Source organism: Sapajus apella, unplaced genomic scaffold (genome assembly GCF_009761245.1).
Source record: "Sapajus apella isolate SASKATOON/1434 unplaced genomic scaffold, GSC_monkey_1.0 scaffold18, whole genome shotgun sequence".
NCBI lineage: Eukaryota > Metazoa > Chordata > Mammalia > Primates > Cebidae > Sapajus > Sapajus apella.
Genome location: NW_022436958.1, coordinates 22168759 through 22194331, shown reverse-complemented (window position 1 = coordinate 22194331; position 25573 = coordinate 22168759). Strand labels below are relative to the sequence as shown.

The window sequence follows — 25573 nt, the reverse complement described above, 5'->3', positions numbered from 1 at the left end:
TTGATAATTATAACAATTTTCCAGTGAAGCAACTATTTGTGGGCGAAGAGTGAATGAAATCTTGCATGCACGCCTTAAAATAACACTAAAGCTGCTTAAAATTTAGCAACAATTTCACTCTTTCAGAAATAAAAATTCTCTTTTAGTTTCAAAATATCTTTATTTCCTGAATATTTCAAATGGCTTTAAGGACAAGGTCAGCTTTTCAAAATCAATCACGTATTAAATGACTCATACTTATCTTAATAAAAAATGCTGTTTACAGGGCCAAATAAAATCAGAAGGAGAAAATGTCTATGATTTGCCAAATACTTTTTGCTTATTAGATAGAATTTCTTATAAAGACTATCTTCTCCTAAATGTCAGAAAGTGTTTTCAAAGGACGTAGTTAATAAAAGCATTATATATGGTTGACCACTATGATTCAAAATGTATATGACATTGGCCTTTCTGCAGTTTGGAATAATCGTATCCATTTTTTGAAGCTGTTATCCAGGAAGTTGGTCAGCATAAGGACAAAGCAAAAAGTGATCCTTCAAAGCCTTGTTTAATTCTAAGAGGCTATTCCAGGTAGTTGTCTTGATAAAGTATTTCAGTGATGACTGTTGCAGATATTCCCAAGGATCTGTGCATTCTCTAACTTATTATGAAAGGATGGAAAGAAGGAATCTATCTTTAAAATGAAATTAACCTCAATGACCTACATAGCTGGAATACAACTGGAAGTATTAATAGCTATGGAATTAATGATAATACAATAGACTTAGCAACTTAAAAATACGTTAAAATGGAGGAACTGGCTGACTCCTGCAACACTGTAGCCTTCTAGAAACCCCTAACTGGTACTTGCCTAGGGTCCTTCTGAATGCTGTCTATTGATGGGGATCTTGTGGTGCCATCATCGGCCGGCACTGCGTGCTGAAGCCTGCTGTAATTGCACTCTTGCACTCGATATTGTATAGGCCTGTAGGGCTCCGCGTAGGTAGCTGTTGTGTTCAGAGCATAATTATTTCTTTGGTATGTAAGGGTACTTCGTTGGCTGGACGTCCTTTGTAGATTTCCAATACCTACTAGGAAGTCAACATTTTGAAAAAGATTAGTATGTTCTCCATGAGCTCACACTTTAATAAAAGGTAAAACATTTTTAATTTTAGGGACTATAGGTTTTGGCAATTATATAAATTGCTTACTTTTAGATTTTAAAATTCTACCTTATTAGTGCTAAAAAAGGATACTTAACTTTTTAATGTACATCAATATTTTGCTAATTTTATTAGCAAGAAAGGGCAAAAGTGAAACTACAACTCTGCTTATATAATAGGTCTTAATATGTTCATTAAGGTTCAGTAACCAAATTGACAGAAATTCAAAAATCTTAGCGATAAATGATAAAATAGCAAAATTTCTTAATTTCATTCTAGTGGTTAAAAACAAGATATTTACTCAAATTTGTAAGTAACTAAAACCATCAAAATTTTAACACCTAGTGTACACAGGTTACTTATTTTGTTCTACAGGAGTCTGTCCTAATCTTTTGGCTTTACCTTCCATGGTTTCAGGTATCCGTGGTCAACTGTTATCCAAAAATATCAAATGGAAAATTCCAGAATTAAGTAATTCATAAGTTTTAAATTGCATGCCATTCTGTGTAATATGATGAAATCTTGTGCCATTCAGCTGTGATCCCACTGGGATGTGAATAATCTTTGTCCAGTGTACCCATGCTACAGATGCTACTAGCATGCTAGTCATTTAGCAGCTGTCTTGACTATTAGATCAACTGTCTTAGCACTGCAGCAATCCTTGTTTTACTTAATTGTTCTATTTCATTACTTGTTACTGTTGTTAATCTCTTACTGTGCCTGATTTATAAATTAAACTTTATCACATGAATGAATGTATAGGAAAGTACACAGTATATACAGGGTTCAGGAGTATCAGCCATTTCAGGCAACCACTGATAGTCTTGGAATGTATTCCCTATGGATAAAGAGAGACTACCACGCATTTTGTTTCTAGACCTGTGGATTGTAGTAACACTGGAAAATCTACTTCACAAGAGAGAAAAAAGACTGATATGTCAAATTATTCTATAGCTACTCCCCTAAATTATTATATAATGCTATTATAAAGATACTGTACACTGTATTTAACATGACTTTCCTAATTATTGCAGTGGGTATCTCTCCAGTAACTGTATACATATTTTCCTGCAATTAAAATCATATTAAATATCTATTTATTAGTCCTATTAAAGGAATTCCTCAATTTACAGTCATAAGAAAAAGTGAAATATTTCTTTATTAACATCCATTACAAATTGGTACATTTTATTCAAAGGTAAATCCCTCAGTGGTTCAAACTGTCCATTTCCTGCAAAGAACCAATTCAAATACAGTCTTCCCAATCTGCTGTTCTGGTAGGTATGTCTCCTAGAGTTGTGCCTTTGAGGGGTTATTATTGCTACCTAGGGTTCATTTGTAAGCATGTTAATAAATCTGTGATATTTCTTAAAAGAAAAAAAAAAAAGCAGTCTTGAGACTGCATGAGCCAGCCCTGCAGCACGACCTGGCAGCTCACAGCACCATGGGCTGCAGCTTCCACTCTACCAGCCTTGATGGTGTGGCATAAACATGAGGACTGGCAGTACAAGGGTGTGATGCTCCAGCCCCCTGCTTTTATAAAATGTCGCTATTGAATCCTGACTTGGTTTGAGTCCATTGCAAGGGGTATCTATTTCACATTCTACATTTAACTATTCAGAGAAAATCCAACATTTAAAAAGGAGTAATGCCAAATATACTTGGGCTTCATGCTTGCTAAATCAAAGACAGCCAAGTAACTCATGTATGGATTTTCTCCAAAAACTTGTTCGGCAAAAAAATTACAAAGAAATATTCCAACAGGGCTTTCCTTTTGATATTGAATATGCAGCTAACCTGAGGAGAGTCAGATTTACAGTTTTACAAACTTATTCCTGAACTAACAGTATAATCACTATGTTCATTGATTAGATTGTACTAAGGTAAAAATATATCACCTGTAAATAGGTACTAAATGAACCTGTTTTATTGCTTATTGATCTGCTGTCACAGCTGCTTACCTGACAACCAAATGGGCAACATGATTTCCTTCTAACAGGGAACCCAACCTCAATAAAGTGCTTCTACTACGGAGCCTGAGAATTCGGGAAATCAGTAAACAGAGCTAATGCCCACCTGAGCCTGTGCGATACAACGCCGTCTGCGATCCTTGGAGTTCCACAGTTCCGTGGTTTGGGCTGCGGTACACTGGGCTGTAATAGGTCCTCCCCTCATATATAGGAGTAATGTGCAAGTCGGGAGACACAGCGGAACGAAGGTCTTGCCCCAGCTGACTGTGCTGACTAGCATAGGAACTCCGTAAGCCTAGAGGGATGAAAATCACATCATTAAGAACCGAGATGATCACATTGAGGTTAAAAACATAAACTCTAATGAAAATCCTAACCCCTTAAACCCAGCATTTTGAAAGGCAGAGGTGGGAGAACGGTTTGAGCTCAGGAATGTGAGAGCACTCTGGGCAACAGAGTGAGACCCCCATCTCTACAAAAAATAATTTCAAAAAATTAGTTGGGTGTGGTGGTGTATGTCTGTGATCCCAGCTACTTGGGAGGCTGAGCTGGAAGATTGCTTGAACCCAGAATGTCGAGGCTGCCGTGGACCAAGATCATGCCACTGCTCTCCAGCCTGGGTGACCAGGTGAGATCTTGTCTCAAAATAAATACATAAATACATATATACATAGATACATACTAAAAAAAATCCTAACCAATAGGACTAAGTGTTAAGTCTAAACACTAAAACTAGTAAATTTTACCAAAGAGAAATGCCACAAGTGAAAAGGACTTCATATATATTTTTTAAATAAAACTTTCTCTTGTCAGGAAGATAAAAGTAGGTCTTGTAAGAAAATTAAAAAGTTAATTGATTTGATATGCTGAGATTCATCCTCCAATAAGCTACTTTATGATGGAGACCAAACAGAATGACCTATTATTATATCACTTCACTTTAAAAGTCTTATACAAGCAGTGGTTCATGCTGCTCTCTTCCTGCCCTGCAGACCTACCAGTCTCATTTAGTGGACAATCAGCTTCTCTCTGGGCACAAGGTCCACTATCTAGCACCTCTTTAAATTCCAACATCTAAGATAATGCCTACATAATGTACTTGGTAAAGGCTGATATTTAAAAGCTGTTTTGGGCCTGGGGTGGTGGCTCATGCCTGTAATTCCAGCACTTTGGGAGGCCGAGGTGGGCGGATCACTTGAGGTTGGGAGTTTGAGACATGGAGAAACCCTGTTTCTCCGAAAAATACAAAATTAGCCGGGCATGGTGGCACATGCCTGTAATCCCAGCTACTTGGGAGGCTGAGGTAGGAGATTCGCTTGAACCTGGGAGATGGAGGTTGCGGTGAGCCAAGATTGCACCACTGTACTCCAGCCTGGGCAACAAGAGTGAAACTCAGTCTCTCAAAAAAAAAAAAAGAAAAGAAAAAAAGGAAAAAAAGCTGTTTTGAAATGTTTATTAACTCACATATAATTTTTACAGAAAAACACGAGAAATTTTATGCTATAAGTTTTGTATTATCAGAATTAATGTTAAGTACTATAAAATACTATTTTCCTATTTATCATTGTTTTTCTTTTTTTAAAAAAAAATCAAACCCAAAAACTGTTGTTTTTATAAGAACTCACATACCAGATTCTCGTTTACTTTCTTTCTAGTATAAAGAAAAAATACAAAGTTAGTAGTACATGAACATTAAATCGTTTTAAATATTTTGATTCAAACTGCTAATAACTAATGTTTACACATGGGACTCGATAAAAATATATACCACAAACCCAAATATTTCATTTTCTTAAAAAGATGGAATGAATATTTTCTATATTATGATGCACAGAAGTTTGTGATTTGCATCATTGGTAAGTAAAGTCTGTCACTGTAGAAATACCAACTAAGGGGTACATCCCAAATATAAGAGAAAGCACAAACATAGCAGAAGTTAGCATATATTTGCTTTAAAAATAATGGCAAATCATTAACAAAGTAAGTAATTACAAAAAGATAAGATTGGCCTGGCACAGTGGCTCACGCCAGTAATCCCAGCACTTTGAGAGGCTGAGGAGGGTGGATCACAAGGTCAGGAGTTCAAGACCAGCCTGGCCAACATGGTGAAATCCTGTCTCTACTAAAAATACAAAAATTAGCTGTGTGTGGTGGCAGGTGCCTGTAATCCCAGCTACTTGGGAGGCTGAGGCAGAGAATTGCTTGAATCTGGGAGGCAGAGGTTGCAGTGAGCCGAGATCATGCCACTGAACTCCAGCATGAGTGACAGGGGACGCCATCTCAAAAAAAAAAAAAAAAAAAAAAAAAGCAAATGGGCCTGAATATGAGCACTAATTATAGGTTGCTTAGTGAGGAGTGGCAAGAAAGTTAATGCATGCATAAAGCTTCTGAAGTGAGTATTACCTCCTGTGGACAGCAATGTGACATGGAAAGAAACTAAACGAATCAACGTGAGTTTTAGCTACTTGCTCCCCTCTTGCTATAACAAAGACCACAGGTTTATGCAATGCTATAACTGGGAAATTATCCAGCCAAATCTCATTTCAAAACTGAGAAAAGTGAGTCCAAAAGGAAATGTGATTCGGCCCCATTGGAGAGCTACTTCCTTGCAAAGCTTAGAGGAAACCACAGGTCAGTGCTCTGTCATTATACACCCAACACTGGACACAGCTATCCCTCATGGAGCAATGGCATGTGATGTGAAAAAGTCTGAACTCCACAGAGTCCTCCACAAACATCAGGTTACAGAGGAAGGTAAGCCCACCAAGAAGGGGTCCATGGAAACCAACCCTAAAGATGATACTATGATTGCTATTGCAAAATTCCCTTGTGAAGATTTCAGCTTTTTAGTCACTGGCCAATTTCTCAATATTATTATTACTACTATTTGTTTTAGCACAGTCTAAACTCTATTTCTTTATAGAGCCCATGAGTATCTTAGACAAAAGTGCAGTTTTTGTTAACAGCAACATGAAGCAGATAGGTGAATGTACCTAGTCCTTGATAATCTTATCAATATGAGGTGCTGTTGTAACACCCACTAGAGCCACAGACACTCTTGACTCAGTGCAAGACACTGAGGATTATTTAAACTTCGACAGAGCCAAGCCGAGAACTGGATGCTTCTGATGTTTGTTGAGTCCCCGTGCCTCCACTACCACAAGGGGATGTGAAATAAGACAAAGCATTCTGCATCATGATTACAATGCTATATATTTGCATTCTGTAAGTATCTGGCTAGATTCTTCACTGGAATACATGCAGTCTGAAAGGTTTTGTAAACACTGACTATGATTTCATGAGAAAGGTAACAAAATGAGCTCTTTGCCATTTAGAACTATAAAAAGTAACTAGCAGATATTCACTTGTTAAGGGATCATTAGTAAATTGAAATTACTATTATGTGATAGGCTATAACGGGAAATAAAAGACTTAGAACTGTAGTGAGATGTAGCACTTTCCCTTCTGAGTAACATAATAATGCCTACTACTATTTTTGTTTACCCAAGTTTAAAAACATGTGGATATAATCCTACAGATTAGCATTTTAAAAAATTATAGTAAATAGCCTCTGTAGATTAGGCAGAATATGTGTAGAAAGCTCACTGTAACTTACTATTATTGAAACTGGAATTCAAATAATTATGTTCTATAATTATTTGAAATAATTTTTTCGAAAGTATTTCCACAGATTAACTTTTAATAACATTACTTCTCCTTCCAAATAATGGAAAACACTGACATGCCACTGTATTATTTATCCAACCAATACTTTCTATTTGCAATTCCACAAACACATATTAGTTTAGCTACTATGATAGTGATTCCATGTGATTCAAAACCTTTATATTTATGGCATTAGAAATAAACATAAATTTATCTTTCAAAGATCAATTCTTTATCTCCTCAAAAGTTTTCTTGACATGCTATGATTATTCTGAAATGAGCATTTTAGGACATATATATTTTCCTGTATTAGAAAGTAAGTTTGTGTCATCATTTAAATTATAATGACCAAATATCCAAGTCCCTGAATCTGGTACAAAACATTGCTTTAGGCTTATCAATTAGCGGGATATTAGTCCTTTGAAATCAAGAACACTTTGCTTCTTGAGAACACTGCAGTATTTCTAGAAAAAAAATCACTTAGGGGCTAGGTCTGATAAATAGACATTATATATACTTGCCCCCCATCCAAAATATAAAGTCTAATTTTACCTGCATTGTCAGAGAAACATTCTGTTTAAACCAGAGGAAATGAGTCCTCTTAGGGTTAAATGTGGAGACAATAATTTATGTGCTGGCTTCCTTCCTTTTGTCTAATCCTTACTCTCTTACAAGCAGAGATTTCTGCATAGCTGTTCTATACACACACGGGGAATATGGAAGTCCTCAGAACTATTTATTTTCTAAGGTTTCCTTGGGAGGTAGAATTTCATAAATAATTCCTACATCATTTTGCTGCATATGTTTCAGCGGCATTCCAGAAAACGTCTATGCCAAGCACACTTCCTGGATAGGTGAATGAAAGAGGTGGTTTCTCCATTAAGAATTTATTTGAGTTCAAAAATCAAGTTTGATACAAATTCTCCAGACAAAATTGTTCAATCAGAAAAATCTCAAGAAGGCTTAAACTTTTCTAGAAGCCATAAAAAAGATACTAATTTTACTATATAAAAATGTTAAACAGCTTTGTAAATTAAAAAATCCCCAAAATGAAATAAAAAGACAAGTGACAAAATGGAAAAAATACTTGAGAAGCATATTACGAAGTGCTATTGCTAGTAACAACAAAAAAAAGCTTTCACAAATTATGAAAATAGCCAAAGACTTGAATTTATAGTTTAACAAAATGAAATAAAGCAGTTGATAAACATAGGAAATCTCCAACCTCAGTCATAACTCAATAAAAGCCCTTTAAAACAATGAGTTACAGCTTTTTACCCATCAGACTGGCAAAGATGAAAAACTTGGAATATGCAGCACTAGTGCAGTGTAGACAAGGTCTAGAGAAACTGGCATTCAAACTACTGGCAGAAATATAAATCCGTGTGTAGCTTTCTTAGAAGGCAATTCTAAGTAATACCTCTCAAAGTAAAAATAAACACATATTCTGATGCAGCAATTCTACTGGATCCCAGTTACCCTAGTACTTATGTGAAACACGCAGGAAGAAAAATGTAGACTACATCATCTCTAACAGCTAAACATAACAAACAACCTAAATGTCCATTAAAAGGAAAATGACAAATAAATTATGACATTATCTACAAAAAATGAGTCCCATGAATCTATTACGAATGAGGTAGAGCTCTTGGACATAGTAAGTGAAAAGAACAAAGTATAGAAGATATGTATGATAGAATTCTCTCAGTAGAAAAGAAAACATAATGTGTGTGCAGATTTGCATGGATTGTGTAAATCTGTGAATGCAAAGAACGTTCTGGAAGTCATAACAACTGTGATGAGACTGGGTGAGGGGAAAAGAGGCACTTGAGACATTCACTTATTTCATATTTTCTTGCACAGTTTAAATTTTTACCATTTTGTATATGTTACTTTAAAAATATAATTTAAAACACTAAAGTTACATTGCATTTTATTTAAAAGAACCAAATCTTTCCATCATGTGGGAAATCCTCCAAGAAAAACCCTGAAGTTGGAACAGCTGTATCAGGGACCCAGTCTTTCTGCTTTAATCGGAGTGGTGTGTAAAGGTAATTTATAAGGACTTTGTGCCAAAATTTTCCATTAAAATGCCAAAATCAAGTAGGGGATAAAATTCATATTCTAGTCTACATTACCAAAGTATTTCTTAAGAAAACATTTAAACATTTAAACACATATTCTGATACCCCCTTTTAATGTAACTTTAGGGTATGTTTAGGGGTAGGCCTGGCTGGTAAAAAATAGTTCATTAAAAAAAAATTGGTCAACAGCTTAGCATTCCAACTAATACTTCTGAAACGCAAAAAAAAAAAAAAAAAAAAAACACATTTTAAACCCTAATATTTTGAGGCGGAAAATATTACAAAAGAGTAATCCATTGCAAAAGGAGTCTATTGATATAAATGAATGTAATTTCACATACTAAGAATTACAGAGCCTGAAAGACAAGTTAACCTTAAGTTTATAGTGTAAATTCTGAGATTAAAAACATGAACGAGCCTTTTCCACTTTTTCATTGTCTGTTTCAGCTTTAGTTACATGGAAGATTTCCTCACTGGGTTTTATGTAGCACTGTTACCTTGTACGTACCTGTCAGGCTGTCTGGCCTGGGTGGAACCATCCTCTCATAAATGTCATATTGCTGCTGTCCGAATTGCTCCATGTCATGAACAGTCCTTTGCAGTGAAGGTCCCAGATGCTGTGGTACGGCGGTCATCCCTGAGCGTTTGGGGGATGACGACCCCACCTGGCCTTGGGATGGGGAAGCTACTCGAGTCTGTGCATCCGTCAGGGTCAGTGGGGACCCCACTCTGGTGGTGGTTTGGTACTGAGGGGTTGGTCCGTTGGGATTGGAGGTCTGCCTGGAGGTGACTGACCCAATCCGCCGTATAGCTGTTGGGGAGGCGGGTCTCTGTGAGTACGGAGAGGCTGCCCGCGGAGCAGGTAATGTGGTGGAGGAATATGCACTGGGGTTCAGAGGTCGGGGGTCAGTCACTGACGGAGAGCCAAATCCACTACCCAGAGAAGTTCTCAGTGACCCCCTTGAAGGAGACACGCCTGTGCTGATAACATAAGAAGGAGACTGTGCTCTAGATGGAACTGAACTAACTCTTCTCATGGCCCGATTGGCTACTGATGGCTGATGAAAGGGGGGAAAAAAGAGAATGGGTTTATCCAGGGTTTTGTGTTCATTGCCATTACAAAAGAAATACACACAGCTCACTACAGAATGTGAATCTGCTATTTATTTTAGGTGTCTGAGTTTCTTTTCCCTTTTATGCTTTGAGTCAGACATTAACTTTTCCTCATGGTGCTTTGCTTGTTCTACATATTTTTTATTTGGTGGTTTAAACCAAATGCTAAAATCAACCCGTAAAAACAGATCTGAAGACACTTAATACTCCTTTTTTATCTTTACATTTTTCACTCTTGCCTATGTGTTTTTCACAGTACATAAAATGTTTTATTCTAAATGCTACATGTAATTCATGAGCGTGAAGGGGCACTGGAACAACGTACTTCATTCCCTGTGAAGCAAAGTTTGGCCAAAGCAATGCATTCACGTAAAACAAAAATTTAAATATAATTTGAGTATATCAGTCCAAATGTAGCTTAGTAGAATATTTATCATTGTTTTTCTGTATGGGTTGGTCCCATTAACAAAAGGAACATGTTCTTTCAATGTAGAATGAATGAACATTTGGATCAAGCGTGGGTCTGGCGCTCTCCACTATGAATTTACTTCAGGGAATAGCTTGGCTACACAGGTGCTCTAGGCAAATTTGTTGATTCCTTTAGATCAAGCTTAGCTTCTCCTGACTTTAGCCATTTCTTTTTACCCCTTCTGATCTATGAGTTCTTAGCTTTAGTTGGATTTTAAGAGATGCAAAAAGAGGCACCCCAAAATCTATTCCAGCAGGAGGAATGCTCAAAGCCTCTGTTGGATTCTTGGCCTACCCAGCTGGAAAAGACGAGGAGAGAAAATGAACATTGCTGCCATGGCTGATCCTCCTATGAATCTGTTGATTCCTGCAATTACAGCAGGTGCTGGACACTGTTCTTGATGCTGTGCAACAATAAAAAGGAATGGCTGGACTGGAGAAGGGGCCCAAATGGAACAGGCATGGGAAAAACGAAAGCTGACTGGGAAATGAAAACAGACACAGGGCTTCAGATTAGACGCCCAGGACCAGGCTGCTCTGTTACCTCCTCAGTGACTGCTAGAGTCTAGCTGTAATCAACCCACATCCACTTTTAGTTGGGGAGGTAAGGAAGGAAGCAGGGATCAGATAAGGGCTCTGTATACCCTTAGGGCTCATACGAGGGTGTGTGCTTTGCCTCCAGGTGTCACATGCAACTGGGCTGGCTGACATACTTGCTGTGAGATCTCACTGTGTGCTCAAGTTCAACAGTTTTGGGAAGGTAATAGCAGTGGAGAAGGCATGGGGAGGAAAGAGGATGGTAAAGCAACAACAAGGAAAAAAAGATGGGGTTTAAAAATTAGTAGATAGCTAGAAAGTCAACATGCATGGTTGCGGCTGGGTGTGTGTGGTAGCTGATACCTATAATCCCAACACTTTGGGAGGCTGAGGACGGAGGAATTTTTGCTTGAGACCAGGAGGTTGACACCAGCCTGGGCAACATGGTGAGGCTCAGCCTCTACAGAAAACACACAAGCAAAAAAATTAGCTGGGCATGGTGGTATGTGCCTGCAGTCTTAGCTACTCCAGGAGGCTGAGTCAGGAAGATCACCTGAGCCCAGGGGATTGAGGCTATATTGAGCTATGATTGTGCCATACTGCACTCCAGCCTGGGTAACAGAGTGAGACCTTGTCTCTACTGATTAAAAACAAAACAAAACAAAACAAACAAACAAACAAAAAAAACCAGCATGATTGGGCGGTAATAGTGCTAAAAAAATGCAAAGAAAATCCCATGACTTGCAACTACCAAAATGAAGTGATAGTTGATCCAGACAACTAGAAAATGTGTTGCCTAGACTACATGCAAATTAAGTCTCAGACACTCCGCTGCAAACAATTATTTAGCTGTAGTGACAAAATTAACTTACTCGTAAGTTAAAGAAAAAAGCATTTACATGATAACTATTAAGGGCAATAAAATTTGTATAGATATAAGGTAACTGCTGTTGAAAAGTGTAATTTCAGACCTGGTGACACAGAAATTCACCTAAGCAGATGAACTCCTATAAGCATTTAGTCCAGCGCTTCTCAAACTTTTCCACCAAAGCATCCCTGACAGCAAAGGAGTAAATGTATAATGTGAGGACTGGGGGTACAGCCTGAAGTTGCTTGTCACACGCACAAGATTTCCCATTTCAGCTTGAAAAATTCAGGGGCTATATTTGTGTTTAATATAAACGTGTTTTAAATGACTTTGAAATTTCTCCTGAATTGCTGAGTGAAAGTTTCAAAGTCGTATTATGCTTCTCTGTGGGCATTGGGCACTGTGACCCACTGCTGTACCTGGAGAGCTTCCTGTACTGCATTGGAAGAAGCAAGTGTCCACTTAACTTATTTAATCGTCTTGCTACTTTTCAGCTCCAAAGCAAGCCCTGGGGTTTGGGGTCCTGGCACAGATAGTTATCCTCACTGGTCACCACCATGCAGAACTCCTATTGCCTCTCTGAATGCTGGCACATGTTGGTGGGTGATGTGAATACAGTCATAATGAGAAAGAAGCTAAAGAGTTTTATAAATATACATGCAATATATATTTTTTGCTATCATGTTAGAGAACCCTTAACTTAACAGAATGGATATATTTCTATACAAGAACTTTCTTTAAGCAGGAATATCTATATTCTAGTGAGAGAAATGTACTGTTAGAGAACAATTCTAGAGATGACGATAATAATCTTTGGTTAGAATGGGCAAATCCCATTTTATGCAGGTGTGGGAATAGCGCCCTGCCCTCTAGAGCTTTTTATAGCATATTTTAGCCCTAGTATTTTTAGGAACTCATAACCCCTCAGGGACCAAAACATTTCATGCAACTCTCTTACATTCCCCTTAGACTCTTCTCCTCATGCCAAACTTGTTTCCAGGAGAATTACTTTACTGTGTCATCAGAATTCATCAATGGGAGCTAACTCATAGAAACAAACATATTTAACATTGTATCTCAAGTAGAATAAAATGAATTTGCTATTTTATCCACTCTATACAAACTGTACATATTGATTTTTAATAAGAAATAACTTTAACAGATATTCAACTAGAAGGGTCTTTCTTTCTTTCTTTCTTTCTTTTTTTTTGAGATGGAGTCTCACTCTGTTGCCCAGGCCAGAGTGCAATGGCACAATCTCAGCTCACTGCAACCTCCACCTTCTGGGTTCAAGCAATTCTCCTCCCTCAGCCTCCCAAGCAGCTGGGATTACAGGCGTTCACCACCACGCCCGGCTATGTTTTATATTTCTAGTACAGACAGGGTTTCACCATGTTGGCCAGGCTGGTCTTGAATTTCTGGCCTCAGGTGATCCGCCCGACTAGGCCTCCCAAAGTGCTGGGATTACAGGCGCTCACCACCACGCCCGGCCGGAAGGTATTTCTTTGCAGAGATCTTGATGCGTTTAGCTTACCTGAACCAGTGTTTGTCCTTCAGCTCTTGAATTCCTCACCACATGGTTGTTAGTTGATCCTATAAATGAATGCTGCTGTCTGTTGTCTACCTTGCTCACGTTCTGGCTGTTGTGGAAACTCCCTGCTTCCTGGTATCCACTGTCGGAGTAAGAATTCATTTGTGTTGAACTTCTTGAGTTACCCAATGATCCTGCAAGAATGAAACCAGGAAATATCTTTATTATACACACTTCTGACACTCAGTTTCAATAATAAAATCTTTAAAAACAAATCCAGTACTTAAAAGATAACACAACAGACCCTCACTTTCATGGAGAGATGTCTGTTCTGGTGAATAGAGGGTTCCTTGTTCTGGCTCTGTCCTGATAAGATAGTTGTTGGAATGGACAGCGTCAGAAGCTCTGGATTTGCTTACACCAGTATTTGGCACATCTGTAGAAAGAAAAGTTTAATCAGCTAAATATAATAATATTACATAAAAACTTGCTAAAAGAGGTTCAGATATTTGTCAACAGCATCTTATAAGCTATATACTATATTTTCACCTTACATAGCACATTTGACTCTTACCTATATGAATCTTCCATATACTTATACTTCATTAATATATTTTGCTGAATTTCATAAATGCAGATTTTTGGAATAAGTCTCAATATTAAATCACAATCTGAAAACTGATCCTGTTCCCCTTGGAAAATTGACCTCTCAGATACCTTCTTCTCTCTTAATCAAGAGACTGAGAATAAAGACAAAGTATTAAAAAGGGTCCTCCATCTTCCAAATGATTACAAATGAAAACTTATACAATGTTCACGTTATTGAGCTTGGTGATGAAACCTCTGAAGGTAGAGTCACATTTTATGTTATAGTTCACGTCACCTACAGTCAAAGGAACACTATACAAAGTTTTAGAATTGTAAACAATGAAAACTTTCTTGTTCATCTGCTTATTTTATTCTCTTAGTCTTTTAAAAGAATACAGGCAAGTCTAACCTCATCATTGTTTCTTCCAGCCAAACCCATCTCTTTCATTATCTCCTTTTATTTAAATGTACCATTTGCCATCTTGAACTTGGAAAAAAAACCCCATTAAAACTTCTGTTTTTCTATCCTGTAAATTTAGGTGGTGTAGATCATGCTGCCTCTTCCCAATTTGATACCCATATGTCCTTCTTTTTCTAATATCTGCAAAATATATTTTCCAATTTTCTGATGGACTTCAATACAAGCCATTTCTTCCTCACATTTAACCCTGATATTACTAACAAACTTTTTTTTTTTTCAGAAATGCTGCTTCACTCTTACTTCAAAGATTCTAATTAAGTTCTTATCATATTCTGAGTTAAACATACAATCCTAAGGATTTAAATGTCTATCTCCTTCCTCCCTCCCTGTCTCCCTCTGGGCCCTATTACATGCCAAGCCCTAGGAATGTAGTTATGAAAGAAGATATGGGGTGTGTGCGTGTGTGTCTGGGGGAATGGAGCTTAGGAAGATTTTCCTAAATAGAAGGAACATCTAAGCAGCATCCATTTACACAGGAGGCCAGCTTTTCCTTTCTGTACAGTACTTACAATCATATCTCCCCACTGCAATATAAGCTCCATGAGGGCAATAAGACTTTTATCTGGTTTGTTTATTGTTATATCCTCAGTGTCTAGGATGGTGGCGAGCACTCAGTAGGTGCTCAGTAAATATTTGTTGAGCAAATTCCCAGTAACAACAGCAGCTTCCCTTTACGGAGTGCTCACTCATGCCTGGCATTGCATTGTGGCTTTATCTTACTGTGTTCAATAAAGTTTGGCTATGCAAAGCAAAGTAAAATTTTTAGGGACTGCTGATTAAGCTGCTTTAGAAGGTGAATACAAGGTTTAGGGAGAAGTGGGAAATCCCACTGTATTCTTAACCTTTAACTTGATGTCAGATTCAATCCAAGGTTTTGTTTCCTAGCCTCTGGAAAGATTAGTTGACATTCTTAGATAGGTTTTTAACGACCTGTCTCCTGCTATATTATTTGACAGAATGCTTTTATGTGGTAGAGTTCTGTGACAGTTCTGATTGCTTAAGTTTAGAATTTCAACAAAGATTAAAGATTGTACATGGTTTCTCTGGTACACGTTGAAACATGAGCTGAGTCACTGTCAGGCTAATACCAGAAAGTGATCTGCTTCACTTGTACATCTTCTATTCTAAGTTTCCAGAGTTCTAGACATTCTTATATAGTAATTCTTGAAGGAGTTTTGCTGAGGGCTAAGTAAAATGCTAAGGAATTGGAATAGCTGGGAATAGCTGCACAGGTACCGGCCTGAAATCAGAGCTATGCAGTAGTCAACCTTCGTTTCATCAGGAATGGAACCCTGGGAAAGCAAACATGAACTAGCAACAAACTACAGATAAAAAGCACCACTGTGGAAGCCTCAAGGCTTCACATACATGGAAAAATGTACCGTCTTGACATGAAAAAGATGCTCAGATAGTTCTCAGCTTTAGTTTAATACAAGGTAAAATCTGGGCCACCAATATATTAAAGCTTTTGACTTAGGAATACTAGGAGGCATGTAGTGTCAGGGTCTCAACATTTTTCACCATGGAAACCGAAACCATTAGAATTTTATGTAAGATGCCCACCATCTACTTTTAAAAAAAAGTTATTCAGAGCTTAAAAAACAAAAAACAAACAAACAAACAAAAAACAGGAAAAGGGAAACATATACCCTAAAAAACTATAGCTCAGCAATTCTGTCTTTTCACTCAATGGAACACATTCTCAGAAACCATGTGACAATCTTGCTTATTTAAACTCTTCTTTATGAGCAGCTATTTAAAATAAATAACCTTAGACAGAGAAAGCACAAATCATGAGATACGTGATTCCATACTGTTTGCCCTAATAAAACTTCATGAAATTAGTATCTCAAACAATACAAAATAATTACAAAATTAATAGAAGAGCCATATACCTTTTAAATATTTTGACCTGAATCTGTTTCATACATTTTTTATTGCAATCCCCCAGAAAACAGAATATAGAAAAGGACACTGAGATGCTAACTAGAACACTAAAATACCAAATTCTCATGTACCCAGAATCCAATTTCAAAATTCACGTAACTGGGTTTAAAGGACAGAGTTTAGGTTTTGTGACCTGTATTTAAGTAAATATAAAACTAAGAGTTAATAAACGATTTATTTAAAATGAACTATAAAGCAATCAACTTCTATATTATAAATAAGATCTTCAGTTATTTTTCTTTTCTTTTTTTTTTTTTTTTTTAAGACAGTCTCACTCTGTCACCCAGGCTGGAGTGCAGTGGCATGATCTTAGCTCACTGCAACGTCCAACTCCTGGGCTCAAGTGATCTTGTGCCTCAGACTCCTGAGTAATTGGGATTACAGGTGTGTTCCACTACACCCACCTAATTTCTGTATTTTTAGTAGAAACAGGGTTTCACCATGTTGGCCAGGCTGGTCTGGAACTCTTGTCCTCAAGTGATCTACCCACCCTGACCTCCCAAAGTGCTGGGATTACAGGAGCCACTATGCTTGGCTGTTCAGTTATTTTTCTGTTTCTTTAGTAGAGCCCAATGATAATAAATAGCTGCAGAAATCAAAATATCCTGAAATACTTTGATTTATGAAAAGAAATTTAAATGGTTTTCAAAATAGTTTTACTACTATATTGTTTCTTTGAAAATCTGTAATTCACAAATTATCTATATACATGTATAAACCTATGTATGCACAGCCATCACATCTCAGGTAAACTGAAGATACATCTTCTAATTTTACCAGATAAAGTATTCCTCATTGTAGTATGGTAAGGTTCAAACCAGTTATGTATTATTTAAACAATCCTACTTTAAAATGAATGAATTTTAAAAACCTCTGCTATATGGAATGAAAAATGATAGTCAAATTCACTAGAGAAAACACAGAGGCATATAGTGTGCAGTTAACCATTTCATGATGAATGCTGTATCCTACAATTAAATAGTTGGTCTATTACAGTTTAGCATAATCAGAATAAGAAATCAAGAGACATTTTTACAAGTAAAAACGGCAAACAGTATGTGAAAGTTACTTCTGTAATCTGTATACTGAAGAACATGTGTTACTTAAAAAAAAAAAAAAATCACAAACATGTTTTCTGGGACACCAGAAATATACTATGGGGAACATTCAAACATCAAATTAGCATCTTCGAAGAAAATGTATGTCTAAAAATATAAAAATTGAACAAGCTTCAAGGTAGAATTAAATCTCCATCTGTGCCTAAGACTACAAAATTATTGGAATCATGGACCTTCTTTTCTATGGCATTTCATTTGAGTGCTCTAATACTTAAAAAAATGTAATTAGAAAAAGTGTTAGGTTGCATGTATGAAAAATACTAGTGGGTAAGGGACAATAACACTGAAGCACTATGAAAATCTGGTATATTATCCATCTCATTAAACTCATGGTAAAAGACGGAATACAAAATGAGTTATTTTATCTTTTTTATAATGTGCATCCCCAAATATACAGAGTGGGCATGAAGATATGCTTAGTAAAAGAGTCTAAGGCTTCTCTAATGAACCTCAAGTTATTAAAATGGTTCTGCTTTGCTAATCTATGTCTTGCTGTATGAAATGAGGAAGGTCTGTACTGTGTGTAAAATCACCATGGAAACAGGAACTGAGAGATCAGTAAGGAGATTTTTAGTATAGACAATCCTGTGACTAAGCCTTTCACAGTCCAGAACACTGGAATCTCATGATGGGTTCTCCTTGTTCGTGTCTGTTTTGAGTTGCTCTGGTGTTTAGGGGTTTGTCCTTACATAAAAGATAGTGTAGTGTGAGTCCTGCTAGGACTCTTGGGAGGGCAACAGCACACGATGTTAAGGCAGATGATACTCTCCTTGATGGTTTCTTCCAACTCTCTGGCTTGTGAGTTGAGGTTAGACTGTCATACTTACAGGGGCAACATTTTGTGGAAAAAAAATGAGTAGAAAATGTTGTGTTACAAGGACTCCACTTCCTGTTTGGCCATGGGGCTCTCCTTTTCTGTAGGAACACAGGCTCAAGAGGGTGTCCAGTTTCCACAGAGGTGCATAAATCGTCCAGTACCTCCTGTGGCAAAAGAGTAAAGCCAAATTCTGGAAGAGGACATGGTAGGCAGCACCAAAAAGATTTTTCCTCTTTAGTACCTTCTGTGACATACAAAATTTATTTCTATAGCAGGCTTGCTTATCATCAAAGGGAATGAGGTCGTAGGGAAACCATGTTGCAGAGTAAAAAACAATGTTTCAGGGTGATGGAAACATGAAGCACCAACAGTATTCTATCCTCCACAGGAGAAAATACAACTTGACAGATATTTTAAGAATAATATAGATACGTGGAGTTTGTTGATTCAAATATAAGCTATTATATACATAGGATATCATTTATAAGTTGGATTTTAATGGAAGTAAAGATATAAGGAAAGGCAGAAAGACCATGTATCTTGAAACTATTTCTGGTCCAGTTCTTGAATATTTCTAGATTCTTGGGTCTTGTGCATATTTATATTATCCTTTCAATATTAATAAGGCAGTGGCTGTAAAAATTTTTCCCACCTAAAAAATGTTGTATAAAAGGCCTTGGAAAATAGAAACCATTAACCAAGTACCTTCTACTTCACTTTCAACTCTGCTGTAAGCATCAACTAGTTTGCCTTGAAATTCACTGTAAAGCTTGACTGCCTGGATCCAAATTTGTAGTTAAGGCGAATTTTGTGAATGCATAAACTGGCAACAGAGTGCTTTATGTGATTTCCACAATGACTAAATGAAAAGAGATCTCCTGGTCATATATAAATACTGTTCAAGAATACAAAACCATTAAAAATAAATTTTACAAAAAATAAACTGTAGAGAAACTTACACAAAGAGTCATATCAAAATGGGTGCTAAGTATTTTTAGATTCGATACTTTTACAGATGTCACACCTACCATAAAAATTTATACTTTATACCTATAAAACTATAAAAAACAAGGAATTAAGAATTATAAATACAAAATGAAATGGACAAGACATACATTGCCCAATACTGAGTTTAACAGGCTTAATCAATGGCTAAGGGGTTCTCACTTCCTATCTAGGTAAGTTAAAAAAGGATTAAGTAAGGGATTTGTTGTAATGTAAAAAGTAGGCTTACAGAAAACATAATTAAGTGCTCAAAAATCACCCTAAAATATTTTTCAAAGACACATTTTATTTTCTTTGGGAAAAAATAGTTACCAAATATAGAAACAGGAATATTTGTCAGTGGGAGATACAAAATGGATTCCTTTTGTTAAAAAGCAAAAAGCCTTCTTAAAAAATATCCACACAAACCTATACAGGATGATATTCATTATCAAAAAGAAAGATGCTTCTTTTGAAATATGATCTATATTTTTCCACTGTTATCTTTTTTTGGATAAAATATATCAAGATAAAGCCACATGCAGACTAACTTTGTCTTAAGAATGAAATGTGAAATTATAGATGGTGGCTTGCCACTGTTTCCCAAAGCAACAGTTGCAAACTGAGGAAGGAAGGCTCTGTGTTTTGAGGACGTAATAATAGAAAAAGAAGGATTTTCAGACTTGACAATTTCTGTATTATTTTAGATAGTTAATAATATTTCTTCACCTATCACTAAAAGCATGAGAAAGTTTAAATATTTGGCATGTTTATACTGAACATAAAATATTAAAGACTAAAACCGGATACTTGATTTTCATATAATGTGACTTTAGCAATCTGTTCATATATCACGCATAAGTGGCTTTGGAATATTCAGATACATGCTTGCTAAGGCAAAATCTAATATTTTTATTTGGTGGTGGCCCATGACAAACACAGTGAGACATCTATGGTTCTAAGCTTGAGAAGCTGATCTCCAGTATAATATAGGTAATTTTGTTCATAAAAATTCATTTAACAAAATCCCAAATACGTAGAAACTACAAATTAAATAATATCCACTGGCTAGGGAACTCATGCATCCATTTCAGTTGGTTTCTTCATACCATTTATGTCAGAATATGGTCAACATTTTGCTGGCTTTACCATGTCACTCCAGCACATCATTTTTACCGATATTTCAAAACCTTTGTTTAAAGCATTGTATTTAATTTTTTTTATAACTAAAGTTTTAAACATACATAGAAGTAGAAAGAACAGTATAATAAACTATTCCAGGTTTAACAGTTATCAACATTATACATGCCTTTTCTCCATTCTCTTTTTCCTTTCTTTGTTATAGAATTTTAAAACAAATCTCTCACATCGGATCATTTCAACTCTAAATACTTCAGTCTGTATCTCTATAAAGTACGGACTTCACAAAACCATAATTATTCCATAATGTCATACAGTGAGTTCAAACTGAAATTTTTCAGATGTCTCAGAAATGTTTTTCTTTAGTTTATTTGTACTAGTCAGGCTGAAATAAGGTTCACTGACTGCATTTGAGTACAACTGTTAAAGTCCTTCAATCTAGAAAGGGGCACCCATTCCTTCATTTTTATGTCTTTGATGCACAGAGGAAACTGCAGCAATACAATTTAAAGTTGCTCCACATTCTGAATTTGTCTCATGGTTTTCTCATGTCATTTACTTATTCCTCTAAATTCACTATTTCTTTAAGCAGAAGGTTATAGCTAAAAGCTTTCAGGTCAAGCCTTTGTGGGTAGCATACTTTATGAATGGTGCCATGTACTTCACACCTATCATATCATAACTTCCAGGGTTGCTAAGACCTATCGGCCAGTACAGGTAGTGGCAGTCTAATCCTTCTATTATCAACTTTAACATCAATCTTTCTCCTAATGCAATGGTTCTCAACCTTGGTTGCACAATGCAATCACCTGGGTCGAAAATTGGGTGGAATTTTAACACTACTGCTGTCCAAGTCCCACACTCAGAAATTCCAATTCAATCAGTCTAAGCTGCAGTCTGAACACTGGAATTTTAAAAAACTCCCAGGGTAATTCTAATGTGCAGCTAGGGTTGGAAACCTAAGAGGTTTTGGCATCCCCTGGCACTCTTTGCTTGAATTAGTTCATTAGGGCTTGCAAATTAGTGATTTTTCTGATTTTGTTATTCTTTCTATCTGTATCAGCAGGAATTCTTTTGGAATATTTTACATAATACCTAGGATTATTTACTTATCCTGAAATAGGAACAGGACAGGCAGGATACATTTTTAATTCTTCTCTTTAATGACTAGCATTTAGAATAAAGAAGTGGTTCTCAAACTGTGCACATTGGAGTAACCTGGGGTCTAGTTAAAGCCTGCTGATGCCTGTTCCCACCTCAGACTTTCAAACTGTATTGTGTGGGAGTGATGCCTCGGTGTCAAGACTTTAGTAGCTCCACAGGTGGGCTCTAAAGTGCAGCAGTGTGTAGGAACCTCTGGAATGAGATGTTGGCACCCGCAATTACATCCAAAGGTGATTATTTCAAAGGTTGTTTTTTCTTGATTTGGTAGTGGTTGTTGCATTTTTCGTGATGGAAAAATATATCTGATCATTTTGAGCAAGCTATGAAGAGAGAAGAAAGCAAAACTAACAGAAAACAGTAAGACACTTTTACTAAATTCCAAGGTCAGCGTGATCTCCAATCTCCATGAGAATGAGTTAATTAACAGGATGGTCAGCGATGTGCTCAAGTTTCCATGGAGTGTTACGATTTAATGAATAGTTAATAATGATATTTAAAAATTATCTTACTTTGTTCAATCTGTTCCTAAGTTTTATGATATAGAGAAATGTGAAACAAATACTCTTGTTAAAAGCTAGTAACTTTAAAAAATTTTAAATATTCATGAAGATTGGCATTCCCGTACTCTGCTAACACAGTAAGTGTAGATAGGAATACCAGGTGCTATCAGTAGGAGAATAAACTGTTAAGCTTTCTGCTGGGCGAATTGGCAATATTTACCAGAATTAATACGTATACACCCTTGTCCAGGCAGTTTCAGTTACAAAAATCTTATAAAAGACACTCATACATGTACAGAAATAATCTTCGCTACTGTCTGTCAAAGTAGAAAACTGGAAAAAACAAAATGTTCACTGATAAGAAACTGGTTATATAAACTTTCCAAACAATGGATACTATTTAGCCATTAAAAACAAATAGGGCTTTATAGACTGACATAGAAACACACCCATTATTTTGTAAAGTTAGGGGAAAAGCTTCAAAGTCAAAAAAACGTAGAGTTTGTGTTAAACTAAAACAAATGTGTGTAGATACTTAGACATACATATAAACATAGTTAACAGTCTGGGGTGTTTTATTAGTCCAGATTTTTCCCCATATGTTATGTGTGAGTGAGTGTGTGTGTGTGTGTGTGTGCTTGTGGTGGTCATAGTATGGGAACATGTCATAATGAAGGAAATTTCTACCTTTTACTCAGATTCTTCTAGTCTTTCTTTTTTAAAAAGAAGCATATTTTCATCATAGAACAGTAAGTTAAGGAAAGCTTTTACAGTGGCAGTCAGGAAGCTATAGCACTGCAGTTACTAAGAAGGCAGTCATGACTGTAGTTAAAACGGGCCTGCAAAAAATAAGGGAGAGAAACCTGTACCCTACGGATGATTTTAAAAGAAATTCTTGTCATCCTGATATTTAGAAGACAAGAAAAATTTATGACAAAGTTTTGTCATTTGTAAAGCTTATAATAAATGATGGCATCATGATGGCATCCAAAATCCTCAATAAAATAATAGTCCATCCTTTACACATGATTGCTGATCTAATATTCTGCTTAGGAACATGTACAATATAACACTCCCTTCCTACTGTATCTCCTTATAAATTCAGTACATTTTTACTGAAGCACAAAGTGTTCCCATTTAAGTCCACTTCTTATCTCATGATATGCTGATGAATTTTTATGTTGTAAATTACTTGTACCAGATGGAGGAAAAAAGAAAAGATAAATTGACTTAGGGCTACTGTCTCATTTGTCATTTATCTTCAGTATTGATGGTTTTTTTTTTTTTTTTTTTTAAGGCTCACACCAGTGGAAGAAACTTGTATCCATACATTTTAGAAACAAAATTTAAATACACAAACAAAATGCACAGCCTAGCTCCTACAGTCCTAAATTTAATAGTAAACATTAACTAATGTCAGTATTCCACATAGTAATGATTTAAATGAACAGTAGGTTAAAATCATACCACTTCGATACATATTACACAATAAATGAATCTAGCACTGTGAAGTTATATTATCTGTTTTAAACTTTCTATTTTATCATGGTCTTTTTTTTCCTTCCCTTCCATATTTAATGTCAAACATCAAAACTCCTAAATGCATAGAATTGTTACTATTTTATCTCCTATTCATCTGAATCTATTAAACCCTTAGTGCCTTTTGAGTCAACCAGAAAATTCCCTTCACTCACTGTTTTGGTAGAGATTGCAATCTGTTTTGGCCTCTAATTTCTTACCCATGAGTACCAATTCTCTACCACCTACGCAACATCCTCAATTTCTCCAACACTTTCTTTTTCTAGGAACACAGCAGTGTTACAAAGAATGAGTTTGACTGGCTGGCTGGTGGGACAGAGCAGCACATTCCAGCTCTGTAAGATGGGCTGCTCCTGGTCTAATGTGCTGGGAAGAGCTGGGGCGGAGGGAGGCTAGATTCTGAGGCCGATTCTCCTCCTCTGCATTTTACACAGATCCACTCAAGTTGGCAACCACCTAAATGCTAGTAATTTTTTTTCCTCTCAAACAGAAAAACTGTGATATTGTAACTTGTAGCAAAATTCACTTCACAGAATGTAACTCGGGACCTAAGTAACAACCAATGATTGCTTTGACAAAAAAAAATTCAATCTATGACTTCAACCTATAGATCCTTTCTGGTGGGTAGCATATACTGTGTGTAGCTATTTTTATTACTGAGTTGGTGATTTTCTTAAAAAAGAGGTACATTCAAAGAATTTAAAGGAAAAGATTCTGTATAGTATTTTCCCTCATGAAGAATTATGATTATATGTGCATTCTCACTTTCATCATGGTTTACTTATTATTCTAGTATAGATTTTCTGTGATTTTGATGTTTACTTTTTATTGTATTATATATGTTCTTACAAGTTACCTCAAATTTTGATGGCACATTGAGATTGTATAATTAGAGGTGTGAAGACGTGAACGATGGGAAAAATGACATACTAATATGACAGAAGCAGAAGGGAGAGCACTAACGTAACATTCCTTCCAAACTATTCCAGCAGAATACACAAGGTTATATGACATGCAGGAAAAGAGAACGCTAAAACATAAATAAACTGCTCCTCACAAAAACACATAAAAGATGTGCACTTATATTTTTAGAATGCAAATATGTAACACTGGTAAGCTAGAGGGTACAGAATAATGAAGAGAAAGGGCAAAAGTCAAGATAATAATAAAGCACAAATGCTCCAAAACAACATTATTACTTCTAGGGAGGAAGTTTTAAAGACCAGAGAAAATAAAAATGTTTGGCAGAATGGGCAGTTCTTCCTCATTATTTACGAAGTATCTCCCTCAGCTCCCATACTTCAGAAACTCTGGCTTTTTGTTTTCAAATGTCTTACCTGAGGCCCCTCGGCCCCCAATACACACATAAACAAGCACGCTAGAGTCTCCTGAATGTAATGATATGAAAATCTTTTTTGCTGGGGCATCCAAAGTTCTTCCTTAGAAATGATGCTGCAGTAGGTAAGCTATTTAAACATCATATTCAGCAGCTGATTCCAGTTTACCACATTTCAACAGAATGTAACTTCCCGAAAACACAGTAGGCAGGGGTCGCTCCTAAGTAGGGATCAAACCATTGTGTCTCTAACAATCTGCCTATTGCTGAAAGGCTTTTAAAGAGCTAAGCTTTTCAAGTCAAATTTGTAAAACTTAAGAGAAAAGGTAGAGAAAGTATCTGCAAGTAAACATGCAAAATATAAAGATAAATGAGGACCTTCAATCCTAAATCCTTTTGTGAAATTTTGTATAGGAAACCAAAAACGGAGTAAAGATGCTGCTTTTGTCAAGACCCAGCCAAAGACTAAGTAGACTGAAGGTCTTTTAAATATTTTTCACATTTAAGCCACTACTTGTTTATGTCCTGAGTAAGGACTGCCTAATTCTAAAACTGAGATGATTTTCATAACTATGTTCAC

General features: G+C 36.3%; 1 protein-coding gene across 14 annotated transcripts in view; it reads right to left on the bottom strand.

Annotated features, from left to right (window-relative positions):
* PKP4 (plakophilin 4) overlaps positions 1-25573 on the bottom strand; it is a 227964-nt gene that overhangs the window by 46693 nt on the left and 155698 nt on the right. For 7 of the 14 annotated variants that reach the window (XM_032286454.1, XM_032286463.1, XM_032286466.1 and 4 more), the window contains 5 exons: positions 13684-13815; positions 13383-13573; positions 9371-9920; positions 3219-3407; positions 851-1070 (listed from right to left, as the gene is read on the bottom strand). In XM_032286454.1, the coding sequence (XP_032142345.1) occupies positions 851-1070; positions 3219-3407; positions 9371-9920; positions 13383-13573; positions 13684-13815 (1282 nt within the window). The remainder of the gene's footprint in view (positions 1-850; positions 1071-3218; positions 3408-9370; positions 9921-13382; positions 13574-13683; positions 13816-25573) is intronic. The other 7 variants (XM_032286457.1, XM_032286464.1, XM_032286458.1 and 4 more) reach the window with 3 other exon arrangements.